The sequence below is a fragment of the Balaenoptera ricei genome, chromosome 8 (assembly GCF_028023285.1).
Source record: "Balaenoptera ricei isolate mBalRic1 chromosome 8, mBalRic1.hap2, whole genome shotgun sequence".
Classification (NCBI taxonomy): domain Eukaryota; kingdom Metazoa; phylum Chordata; class Mammalia; order Artiodactyla; family Balaenopteridae; genus Balaenoptera; species Balaenoptera ricei.
Window position 1 is genome coordinate 73,943,269 of NC_082646.1, and position 13,093 is coordinate 73,956,361.

General features: G+C 37.4%; 1 protein-coding gene across 1 annotated transcript in view; it reads left to right on the forward strand.

Moving 5' to 3' along the window:
- The first annotated feature begins 3,683 nt into the window (after positions 1 to 3,683).
- C8H11orf58 (chromosome 8 C11orf58 homolog) overlaps positions 3,684 to 13,093 on the forward strand; it is a 30,245-nt gene continuing 20,835 nt past the window's right edge. The window contains exons 1-2 of the mRNA XM_059931201.1: positions 3,684 to 3,891; positions 8,811 to 8,894. Coding sequence (XP_059787184.1) covers positions 3,829 to 3,891; positions 8,811 to 8,894 — 147 coding nt within the window. The 5' untranslated portion in view covers positions 3,684 to 3,828. The remainder of the gene's footprint in view (positions 3,892 to 8,810; positions 8,895 to 13,093) is intronic.

Below are 13,093 nucleotides of genomic sequence, written 5' to 3' on the forward strand. Positions count from 1 at the left end.
TGTATAAAATGGAAAGCTCCAGAAATTTTTGAGCAGGAGAGTGTCTACATTCCATTTTCAGATGATGGATCCGGCCATGATGTGTAAAATGGATTTAACGGGGGAACTATTCAAGGATGGGAGAAGGATATAATAAATCTATTAAACAGATGATTTGAACCTGAACAGACATAGTGGAAGGCTGAAACTCAAGGCTTTGATCAGGCTGGCTTTGATCAGGCTACAGAGTTTTGTCTCGGAATATGATACTTTTGTGCTTATCAGGTTTCAGTCACACAAGACACTAACCATTCCCAAATACATGCCCCACCCTGGCTCCACTGTTTTCCAAGGCCTAGCTCAAAAACTTTTGAGGAAGAATTTCCCCTTTTCCCTCAGCTAAAATGAACTGCTGTAACTTACTGGTGCCACTTAATCATTCTTCCCCCACCAAGCTGTAAACTCCTTGAGGTAAGGGATTACCCATTATTTACTCTGGTTTTCCAGAAATTTAGCATACTGCCTGACACATACTAAGCACCCTATATAAATGTTGACTTATACTGGCACAGTGGAAAATGCATGGGTTTTTGGAGTTTGACAGACTTAAGGACTCAATCCCAGCTGAGCCATTCGCTCGGTAGCTCTATGCTTATGGGCAAGTATTTAACTTTTCTTAAGCTTCATTATCTATAAAATAAAAATTCTTGCAAATTGTTGTGAAGCTTTGAGATCAGTTATTTAAAAAGCACCTAGCAAAGTATATAGCACATAGTGGATATTCAATATATAAGTTATAATAATGGCTCCAGGAATTATTTTTAGTCTCAGGTAAAACAGCAGATTTTTTTGTACAGAGCTTTTATTTCTTCTTTAGGTTTGTTAACTATGTTCAGTTATGACTCCCCTTAGTTGAGGAATATCAATGTATGCACTCAACAAACATTTATGAATGCCTACTACATGCTAAGCATTGAGTATACAAAACTGAGGAAGGCATGGTCTCTATACTCAGGAAAATTATTTTAAAATCCTATTAGTAACAGGGTCTCCTCTCCTTGTCTTTATTTTACTACCCAAGAAAGAAGGAAACTGCAGAGTTTCTGGGCCTTATATGAGATACAACTCTGTTACATTGTATAATTTCATATTTCCTATATTAATTAAAAAAATATTAACTACCCTGTGGCAGGCATTGTTCTAGAAGATACAGAAACAAAAAAAATGAAGATGAAACAGTTACAATCCTGAAAAAGGTATTTTAGAGTATCTTCTTCTTGTTTTTAAAAACAAGTTAGATCGGGCTTCCCTGGTGGCGCAGTGGTTGAGAATCCGCCTGCCAACGTAGGGGACACGGGTTCGAGCCCTGGTCTGGGAAGATCCCACATGCCACGGAGCAACTAGGCCCATGAGCCACAACTACTGAGCCTGCACGTCTGGAGCCTGTGCTCCGCAACAAGAGAAGCCCAGATAGTGAGAGGCACGCGCACCGCGATGAAGAGTGGCCCCCGCTTGCCGCAACTAGAGAAAGCCCTCGCACAGAAACGATAGACCCAACACAGCCAAAAACAAATAAATAAATAAATAAAAATTTAAAAAAAAACAAGGAAGAAGAGTATTACCGAGTTTTTCTGCCACATATGCAGTTCTATTACACTGCATAATTTCATCCTTACCTATAGCCTTCTGTATATGAAACTGAATAAAATCTGATGAAACGATCCAGATTTTATTATCTCCTGCGTTACTTCTTGGATTTTAATCTTGTTTTATGATAACTTGAAAATTTAGCCATCCAGGTACCAACAATTCTGGTGAAGAAATAAAAGGTCACTAGCTCATTAAAACTTTCTGGACTTTCATCAGTTAGTAAAGTTATAACTATTTACTAACTACTAACCTTACTGATGGCCCTTTTTAATTTCAGAATTCTTTCAGAAGTCTACATTACCTATTCAGCCATCCTATTTGTTCATTGATAACAAAAGTAAGGATTCTAAATTATATATATTATAGTCTGTCAAACCCTTTGAGTATGAACTGTAGTCCATCCTAGAAAATTCTGTAACTTAACTGTACGTCATTGTAGTTATGATAATAGAAATTTGGTAGAATCATGGAGTTAGGCAAAATATTATAAATAATTTAATTAATAGTAAAGAGCAAGCAACCACTTCCCAAAAATACCTTTTCTCCTCATGGGTTTACTCTTCTCCTCCTTGATTTAAGGTTTATTCTTACCACAGAACTAACTGATAAAGATACCCTTGCTTGGTTATAATATATGACCCTACCTTAGATTTTTAAAAATATTATCCTAATTAGAATTGTTATTCCTTTGCTTCCAAAATAAAAGAGCAAACTTTGAATACATGACTGCATAAATTAAAGAACTCTCTTCCACTAGTCACAGTTCTATAAAAGATTCAGTGATCATCTGAAATCTAGGAAAGTAATACTATTTCTGCACAGGCAGTCAAACTAGAGTAATTGCTGAGATCAGAAGCTAATAGTTAAGTAGTTTCACAGGCTGCTCTCAGTACCAAAATGCACTCTTCATCTGTATTGTCTGTAAAGACTGTACTTACTTTTGTTTTAAAACAAAATTAAAATTCTGAACAAGGTCAGAAAGCTTCAGAATAAGTAAGGAAAAAGGAGGTTCAGGTTCAGGCCTAGTTAAAACTTCAGATACCTTGACACTCCATGAATTAAACTCCAGTATCCTAGTAATACCTATAGATTCAGTGCTTTCTGACAGTTGTTGGTGGGGAGAGGGGAGAAGGGGGAAGGGCTGCTTAATGGGTATTGACAGTTCCTTTTGGGGTGATGAAAATGTCTTGGAACTAGGAAGAGGTGACGGTTGCACAGCACTGTTTATGTACTAAGTGCTACTTAACTGTACACTTTAAAATGGTTAATTTTTTATAATGTGAATTTCACCTCAATTTTTTTTTAAAGTATCTCTTAAAAATAAAAGAAAAAGATACAGGGCTTTTTCGCAGAGATGGACTTCACTTTGCTAAGGCCTCCAAAGTACAAAGCCTACATACCAGCAGCGAGGTTGAAGAGGGTCACTCCCACTTCACATAAAGCCGCGTAGAAAGCTTACAGGATTCCCTCAAATGAACCCTAGTTACAATAATGGCCAATTAACTGGCATTTAACACCAATATGAACTCATTTCAGTGAGAATGAGAAAGCGGGAAAACGTTTGTCGGGAGTTTTTTAAAAGCTGCCCCACCGATTTAGAAATCACCTACGAGCTATAGCGAACACCACGGGAGAAACGGTAGGAGCCATATTTTTTTCTGAACGGTTTTTGTCTTGCGGTGACTGTACTCGTGAGGATTCAATAAGCCTCAAACATTACCTTTAAACCTAGGTGCTTAACTATAACGAATGCATTTGTCAATGGGGCAGCGTCTCACAGGGAAATGCGAAAACCCAGCATAAGCCTCTTTCTGTAGCGACGAAGCTTGAGCCCAAAGCTCACCGCCATATCCACCCGCGGAAAAGCTCCCTCCACCAGCCGAGGAAGGCGGAGCTTCGGCGGGCACTCCCGCCACACAGCGCGAGCTGCGCTGCCGGGCTTCCTGGGATTTGTAGTTTTAGTCAACCCTCCATCTCCTTTGTTCAGGCGGTATGTGGTGAACCAGAAAACTACAACTCCCAGAGCGCTCCGGGGTGGAGAGCGCCCGCGGCGGTGACGACAGTGGCGGAGAAGACCCGGAGAGGCTCTGCGTTGTGGAGTGGCGCTGCTTGGGCTGGTGGCAGACTGCAGGCTGCTGGCGACGCGGTTGAGGAGAACGGCGAGTGGGTTCGGCATTTCCCGTTGGGGTCTCCGCAACGATGAGTGCTGCCAGAGAGTCCCATCCGCACGGGGTGAAGCGTTCAGCCTCCCCAGACGACGATGTAAATAACAATGGCGGAGTGGTGGAGGGTTGAGGCCTACTAAAGGCTGGGGTAGGCCGGGAAGGGTAGATGAAGACGGAGGAAGCGCCTGAGGTGACCTGAAGGGGGAGGGCCGAGGGGGAGGACCCAGAAGAATGGGAAATATCCCTTTTTCTTAATTTGAGTTGGAATGTTTGAAGAGGTCCACACGCTAAGAGCCGGAGGCCTGCGTAGGAAGGGGAATCGAGGAAGGAAATCCTGAATGGTTGAGAAGTGAAAGAGCTTAGTCAAGGGACCATGTTTGCCTGTTCGGGGGCTGATGAAGCTTCTTTATGGGGCCTTTATATTCAGTAGAAACGGCAAGATCCTCCCTGTTTTAGGCTTAAAATGCTCCTGTGATAAAGTCAAGATGTTCATGCAAATTTGGACAGATTTTTCTGGCCGGGATTATTTTTGCAATGTACTATTAAGAGTTAAGCTTAACTGTACTATTAAGAGTAAACCAAGAAAATATTGAACGGAAAAATGGTACCAGGGGAATAATTTGGTACTGGCGCACCGTGCTGAGGCCTAAGACGTTGAGACGTAGAAGCCCGTTTCGATGTCAAGTACCTCTCTTCCCTCTCCTCCCTCCCCCTACAGTTGGCAGTTTAAATTGCAAAGCATTCATTCCTTAAAGTAAACCATTAAATATTTACTGCTGCGCCAGGTGTTGGGAATTCAAAGATGAATAACTGTGGTGTTTATCCTAGGCCTTTTGTGTATTTGTACTAGCTCCTAGCGCGGTGTTATGGACGCTGCAGTAACCAGTAAACGTAAAACTAGGTCCTTCATACAATGGATAAATGCCATGGAAACGTTGATGGGGAAATGGGGGGGGGGGCGATGGAGAGGTCATAGTTAAGAGTGATGAAGGGAGGACATCTAGTTTTCTTTAGGTTGTTTAAAGCGCTGTCAGTTTCTGAATGTGTAGAGTTTATTTTCTATAGTGCAGTTGAGCGCCTTTCATAATATTTTACTTTGCGAACCATAAAAAGCTTACTGAACACTGTTAGTGCATCAGTTGTAGCAAATGAGATGATGTTAAGACTCATCCTTCTTTGGGTAAGTGGTGGGGTTAGGTCCAGAATAGTAAGGCTCTTTACTGAAATTGATTTTAGCTGTGCAGAAAGATTAGTAATCAGTAAAGATTTGGGGGTAAATAGTTATATAGTGAGATTTATTCATTCCCGCTGTTCCTCCCTACAACTGGCTTTGAGATCTTTTCTTGTTAATATGGTAGGCCAGTACCTACCAGGAATGTTATCTAGGCTTTTGAGTAACCTGGGTGCCCTTTTAAAAACTATTACATTGTTTTCCTCCTGGTATTTAACTGTGACTTGATTGCTAGAATGTCAAGCACCTGTTTTGCTAGAATCAAAGAAATAATATTTTAGTTTGACAGAAAACTCTAGGTGATATTAGGTAATTTAACAAAGTTAAAGGGATTGAGTAATTAAATCTCTACAGCTTTTGATGGGATCAGTTTAAACTAGATGACCTTTAAGACCTTTTCCAATCCTATAAGCATTCCCTTTGAAAGAGGTGGTTACAGTTGCAATTCAAGATTAGGTCCTAGGACCTTAACACATTATCTGAAAAGGATTATGTTGCTAATTCTATATTTTAGTGCAATACAGTAGTAACTTGTCCCTTGACAGTGATTTTTTTTTTTAGTCAGTTTCTTTAATATTAATTTTATTTTTGTTGGTAATTGGGAGTTATCTTTAAGTGCTTGTGTTTTTAATCTTTTAAGCATAATATATATTTTAATAGATTTTATTTATTTATTTATTGGCTACGTTGGATCTTCCGTTGCTGTGCACGGGCTTTCTCTAGTTGTGGCGAGCGGGGGCTACTCTTCGTTTCGGTGCAAGTGGCTTCTCTTGTTGCAGAGCACAGGCTTTAGGAGCGCAGGCTTCAGTAGTTGTGACTCACGGGCTCTAGAGCGCAGGCTCAGTAGTTGTGGCGCACAGGCTTAGTTGCTCCACAGCATGTGGGATCTTCACAGACCAGGGCTCGAACCCGTGTCCCCTGAATTGGCAGGCGGATTCTTAACCACTGCACCAGCAGGGAAGCCCCAGAATAATACATATTTACGTTTTTAAAATATATGTCTACGTTTAGAAAATCAACCAGTTGTAGTGTGTAGTTTGGTCAACAATTTCTAATGAACCTCTGCATGTAAAAGATAATCAAAGTTTTCTTTGCCCACTGACCTCACACATTTAATGGGGGTAACAAATCATTGAATCCAGTTGTAGGAAAATGCTGACAATGGTAGAAATAAATTCTAAGAGTTACTACAGTGTGTACTGAGGAGGAGGTAAATTGACTGCTGTTCTATAATAAAGGTATTAAGGATGAAGCCAACTTAAAAATGGTTTCATTGGTTTGATTTGAGGGGAGAATTGAAAGCTATCTTTCAGGAAGTAAGAGGAATGGGGAGGTTAATTTTAGTAACTGGTGGAGAATCTCTAAGAATGTATCAGGCACCCATGTGCTTTTTAGAATGCAGCACTTGAGCAAGGTACTTGCTACTCTATGCCAGGTCCAGGGAACAGTGATTTAGTGAGAATCAGAACTTAAGCTTCACTGGTACTTTGGTTTTTGGTTTTTTGTTTTGTTTTGTTTTGTTTTAACTATATTGAGCCAGAAACAGTTAAGAACTAACTAGTCTATGAAAAAATATGAACTGTCAGATGGAAAGAAGTAGAGATTTGGAACTTAGGTAGCCAAAATCATGAGAGCATGCCACCAAAAGGAATAACCATAAGTGGGTGTCCAGTATGGTACAAATACTTCAACTCTCATATGCCCAGGAGGGATGGTCATCGTTGTTTGATGTATGTATTATTCTATTAGTCTTTTATGAATAATATTCAGGAGTGAGAATAAAAGGATAGTAAAAACAACTTTATTAGAAATTTTGATATGAACTTAACCATAGCAAACCTAGTTTTCTTGATTTTTCACTATATATATATATATATATATATATATATATATACCCAAAATGTTTAGCATTCTCTGAATATAGCTAACAGCTTATCAGTTGTCATGTGTGAAACTGAAACATATAATTTCAGATTTCAAATCTGTTTCTAATAGATTTTAGCTTTATTTTAGTTCTTGGATTTGCATCATCAAAATATGATACTTGAAGAATTTTTTTGAAGCGTTTTCATTGCTCATAGTTTTGTGTCAAACGGGGTTTGTCTTCTTTGCTCTGTAATTGCAAAACATTTTCATTTTTAGATTATAAACTCAATTAGAATGATCAATCCAATGAATGTTTTCATTTCTATATTCCTTCTAGTCACCTGCCCTCAGCATTTGTCCACTTACAAACCATATCAAGTAAATTTTGGTGTACAAATATAAAAGATGATATTAAATAGTCACATACCTCTTTAGAAAAATGGGATGGTCCAGGCTGTTGTTGCAATATTGCAAAATATTGCAAGATGAAGTTCTTCCTGTTGAATGGCTTTCTAGATAAAAGTACCATATTTTTTTTGTCTTTTTTGTCTCTCATTGACTCCCGGGTTGGAGAAAAGTTATCTAGTATTTCATCATCCAAAAACTCATAGTTTAATTGCAGTTAAGTTTGCCATTATCATTAGTTTAGACACTACCTGTCATTTTGCGTTCACCTTGTTATTTGTCTAATAATTGTGAAATGCCTCCTGTCAGTTTTCAGTTTTTTACTCGGTTGTCATTATGAGTAGAAATTAAAATTTTCAACAAAGAGAGCTAGAAGCATACAACAGAGGGGTGATGTCTTGAAAGATGATGCAGCACTTTGGACAACACGATGAGAAAGCTTTTCTACCACTTTTCTATCTTACTATTTTAGTCATTTTTAGCATATTTTGAAATGATTAATGAACTATAATGAAATAATTCTTAAATTTGTTTAAATATATAGGGGAAAAATACCGCTAGGATTTCATAATATATATTAGATTTATAAAAGGGTTCAATAGACCCATTTGATAATTACAAGATAGAATGAGTTTTATTCTATTCTTTTTAAAAAAAATTTAGTAAATTTTCTCTTTGTTCTTTGGAAGACCTTTAAGTAAGAATAAAAGTCCTAACAGGGACTTCCCTGGTGGCACAGTGGTTAAGACTCTGCACTCCCAATGCCCGGGGCCTGGGTTTAATCCCTGGTCAGGGAACTAGATCCCACATGCATGCCACAACTAAGAGTTTGCATGCAGTAGCTAAGGAGGCAGCCTGCCACAACTAAGACCAGGCCCAAACTAATAAATATTAAAAAAAAAAAAAAAAGTCCTCACACTTCAGTCCTTACAAATAGGGAAACTGTTCAAAAAAGAAACTGAAATTGGGTCCAGTTGACTCTGATATTGTATTGTTCTTTAGAATATCACTATAGCCAGAGTTTTAAGTTCAGTTAACAGCTGTAGCAGCCTCCTGGGTTCAAAGTATTAGGTACCCTAGGGCCCTGCAAGGCTCTAAGGCAGTAGGTCTCAAAGTGTGGTACCCTACATCAGCAGCATCAGCATCTCTTAGGAATTTGTTAGAAATGAAATAAATCTTCAAACCCCACCCCAGATCTGCTAAATCTGAAACTCTTGAGGTGTAGCTCAGCAGTTTGTATTTTAACCAGCCTTCCAGGTAATTCTTATAGTATAAACTTTTGAAAACCAGATCGCTGGCTGCAAAAGAACTAAAGGAATTTCCCTTAAGGTAACAGAAAAGGAGTATATTCTAATTCGAATATTATGCATATGCTTAACTTCCTAAGCAAGAGTTGAGTCCAGTTTATAGTGAAAACTGACAGGAGGAAAAAGCTTGGGATTTACTGGTAGACTGTAAATTTTTAAATATTTATTACTATGCAAAAAAGATTAATTGGCTAATTTCTTTTCCAGCTTGGATCTAGCAATTGGGAGGCAGCAGACTTAGGTAATGAAGAAAGAAAACAAAAGTTCTTGAGACTTATGGGTGCAGGAAAGGTAAGCATCAGACAGAATACGTTTTTATCTTTTCTGTGAAAATAATGCCTTTTTTTATGTATGTTAAGTGAGAAGGAATGGATACACTTGGATCCCGTGTTACTGTTCTGCATGACTACTTTAGGCTTTCGGAAATATAGCTGACCTCACTGAGCTGCTTCTAGGATTCTCAGTGCCACTGGGTGGTAATGTTTAGAGACTGCATAGAGAAAAAATTTGGTTTGAGGAGACTCCCGTGGAAGAAAGAAAACGTGGAAGTTCATGACTTGCCATCTGTTAGCCTGATAATTTGATACAAGGTACTTCTGGGCAGACCATTTGGTAGGTCTTTCATATTTTATAGCTCCTTCCAGCCCTTGAAGTAGTAGCCAAGGGAATAGCCTTTGTCAAAAACTTAATTTTAAAAATGTTCAATATATTTTGAAATCTTTTTCAGTTCGATTAACGTAATAGAAGATATAAAATATAGGGGCCAGGAAACATCACCTGTTGGAAAAAACTCTTGTTCCTAGCAATTAATTTTTACATGCAAATACAGTGATCTCTAAATACTGATTTTTTTGTAAGCAAGTACATTTATTTTCCTAACACTGTCCCAGTAGTATTTCTGCAAACCTGATGTGGAAGAAAAAGGAAAACTTTTTTCTCTTTTAAGCTCTTTAGAAAGAAGTTCTGCCCTTTGTTTTTGTTATTTATGTGGGAATGCATTTTACCAACAGCTATTGACTACTACATGCCAGGCACTGTACTAGGTCCTGGATGGGGGGGGGGGGTCACGTAGATCAGTAACGTAAGTTTGGAGCTGTCATGTGCTGGAGGAAACTAGATAATAACAATATAGAATTATAATTGCTGTGGAAGAGCTATGCACATAATGCTGTGGAATCAATAGACAAGGGAAGCTCACTCTGGCTTAGCAGCACAAGAAAGCTTCCCAGAAATAGAATTGATCTGAATCTGAGGGGATTAAGAGTTAGCCAGACTAGAACAGTGGATTTGGGCATAGGGAGATATCATGTAAGATGTTAAGACCTATACAAAGGAAGCATTTGTATAATATCACATTAATCCAGATTTCCCAATAATTTGTGATTTGTCATAGAAAGTAGTCTGAAGTTTCTCTTGGTTCATGCAAATAAAAGATTTTGTTAAGGATATATAAAGTAATAGTTTAAGGGTATGCTCAACCTAGTAGGATCACATTTCTTTAAGTACCTAGGAAGAACACCCTAACATAAAATGTATGAAATTTTGCTACCAGTAGTCAATTGTATCTCAATAAAACAGGGTGGGGGTGGGTGGAGAACAGATTGAACAATTAAAAAAAAAAATTTGGCTGCCGATAAATGGGCATAGCATATGTTAAATTCTTTGCTAACAAGGGCAAAGATCATAGCTTTGATCTTTTACGTAGGCTGTTGAGATTTATACTGTTTTGTGGCCCCAAAGTACATTCCTAATCCTAGCCACTGAGTATTCTATTGGTCACAGGGAGAACCAACTGAGAAAGTATGATAGACCAGTGCAATACTATCATCTTAGAATAACTTGATGCCATTATGTATATTCAAATCTTGTTATGAGGTGTCTTCTGCAATCTAAAGGAGCAAACTACTGAATTGTTGATTGGCTTTTGTGCTAATAACATGTAAGGCAATAAGCATTAATGCTTGAACCTTTTCAGGAGTATCATCTTTGGGTATGGAGAATGTGTCATGATTTCACAATAGGGTGATTTGTTATTTACTATGTATCTTCACAGATAATTGGTTAAGATTGCTTTGCAAAGTCAAATTTAATCTCACTTTCACTCAGTTTTAGTGAACAATTTCCCCTTTTTTTCAGTTGGTTTTTTTTTTTCTTAATTGAGGTATAACTGATTTACAATGTTGTATTAGTTTCAGGTATACAGCGAAGTGATTCAGTTATGCATATATATAGATAGACAGATATTCTTTTTCAGATTCTTTTCCATTATAGTTCATTACAAGATCTTGAATATAGTTCCCTGTGCTATATAGTAGGACCTTGTTGTTTATCAATTATATATATATATATATATAGTAGTTTGTTAACCCAAAATTCCAAATTTATCCCTCCCACCTCCTTTCCCCTTTGGTAACCATAAGTTTGTTGTCTATGTCTGTAAGTCTGTTTCTGTTTTGTAAATAAGTTCATTTGTATCATAATTTTTAGATTTCACATATAAGTGATATCATAATATTTGTGTCTCTCTGTCTGACTTCACTTAGTATGATACTCTCTAGGTCCATCCATGTTGCTGCAAACGGCATTATTTCATTCCTTTTTATGGCTGAGTAGTATTTCATTATATATGTGTGTGTGTGTGTGTGTGTGTGTGTGTGTGTGTGTGTATATATATGTATGTATATATATATATATATATATATATATATACCACTTCTTCTTTATCCATTCACCTGTTGATGGACATTTAGGTTGCTTCCATGTCTTGGCTGTTGTAAATACTGCTGCTATGAACATTGGGATACATATATCTTTTTGAGTTAGTTTTCTCTAGATATATGCCCAGAAGTGGGATTGCTGGATCATGTGGTAACTCTACTTTTAGTTTTTTAAGGAACATCCATACTGTTCTCCATAGTGGCCACACCAGTTTACATTCACACCAACAGCATGGGAGGGATCCTTTTTCTCCACACCCCCCTCCAGCATTTATTATTTGTAGACTTTTTGATGATGACCATTCTGATCAGTGTGAGGTGATACCTCCTTGTAGTTTTGATTTGCATCTCTCTAGTAATTAGTGATGTTGAGCATTGTTTCATGTGCCTGTTGGCCATCTATTTGTCTTCTTTGGAGAAATGTCTACTTAGGTCTTCTGCTCGTATGTTAATTGGATTGGGTTGTTTTTGTTTTTTGTTTTGTTTTGGGTATTGAGCTATATGAACTATTTGTATATTTTGGAAATTAATGCCTTGTTGGTTGCATCATTTGCAAATATTTTCTCCCATTCCATAGGTTGTCTTTTCATTTTGCTTATGGTTTCCTTTGCTCTGCAAAAGCTTTTAAGTTCAATTAGGTTCCATTTGTTTATTTTTGTTTTATTTCCATTACTCTAGGAGACAAATCCAAAAAAATAATGCTGCAATTTGTGTCAAAGAGTGTTTGGCCTGTGTTTTCCTCTAGGAGTTTTGTAGTATATGGTCTTACATTTATGTCTTTAATGCATTTTGAGTTTATATTTATATATGGTGTTAGAGGATGTCCTAATTTCATTCTTATGCATGTAGTTGTCCAGTTTTCCAAGCACCACTTCTTGAAATTAGTGGGTTTTTTCTCCATTGTATATTCTTGCCTCTTTTATCATAGATTAATTGACCATAAGTGCATGGGATTATTTCTGGGCTTTCTATCCCGTTCCATTGATCTCTGTCTGTTTTTGTGCCAGTACCATACAGTTTTGATTACTGTAGCTTTGTAGTATAGTCTGAAGTCAGAGAGTGTGATACCTCCAGCTCTGTTCTTAAAATTGTTTTGGCTATTTGGGGCCATACAAATTTTAAAATTATTTGTTCTAGTTCTGTGAAAAATGACATTGGTGATTTCATAGGGATTGCATTGAATCTGTAGATGGCCTTGGGAAGTATAGTCACTTTAACAATACAGAGTCTTCCACTTCAAGAACACGGTGTATCTTTCCATCTGTTTGTGTCATTTTTAGTTTCTTCTATTAGCATCTTATAGTTTTCACAGTACAGTTCTTTTGCCACCTTAGGTAGGTTTATTCCTAGGTATTTTATTCTTTCTGATGTGATGGTAAATGGGATTGTTTCTTTAATTTCTCTTTCTCATATTTCATTGTTAGTGTATAGAAATGCAACCAATTTCTGTATATTAATTTTGTATCCTGCAACTTTACCTAATTCATTGATGAGCTCTAGTAGTTTTCTGGTGGCATCTTTAGGATTTTCTATGTATAGTGTCATGTCATCTGCAAACAGTGACAGTTTTACTTCTTCCTTTCCAATTTGGATTTCTTTTATTTCTTTTTCTTGTCTGATTGCTGTGCCTAGGATTTCCAGTACTATGCTGAATAAAAGTGGCAAGAGTGGGCAACCTTGTCTTGTTTCTGATCTTAGAGGGAATGGTTTCAGCTTTTCACCATTAAGTATGATGTTAGCTGTGGGTTTGTCATATATGACCTTTATTATGTT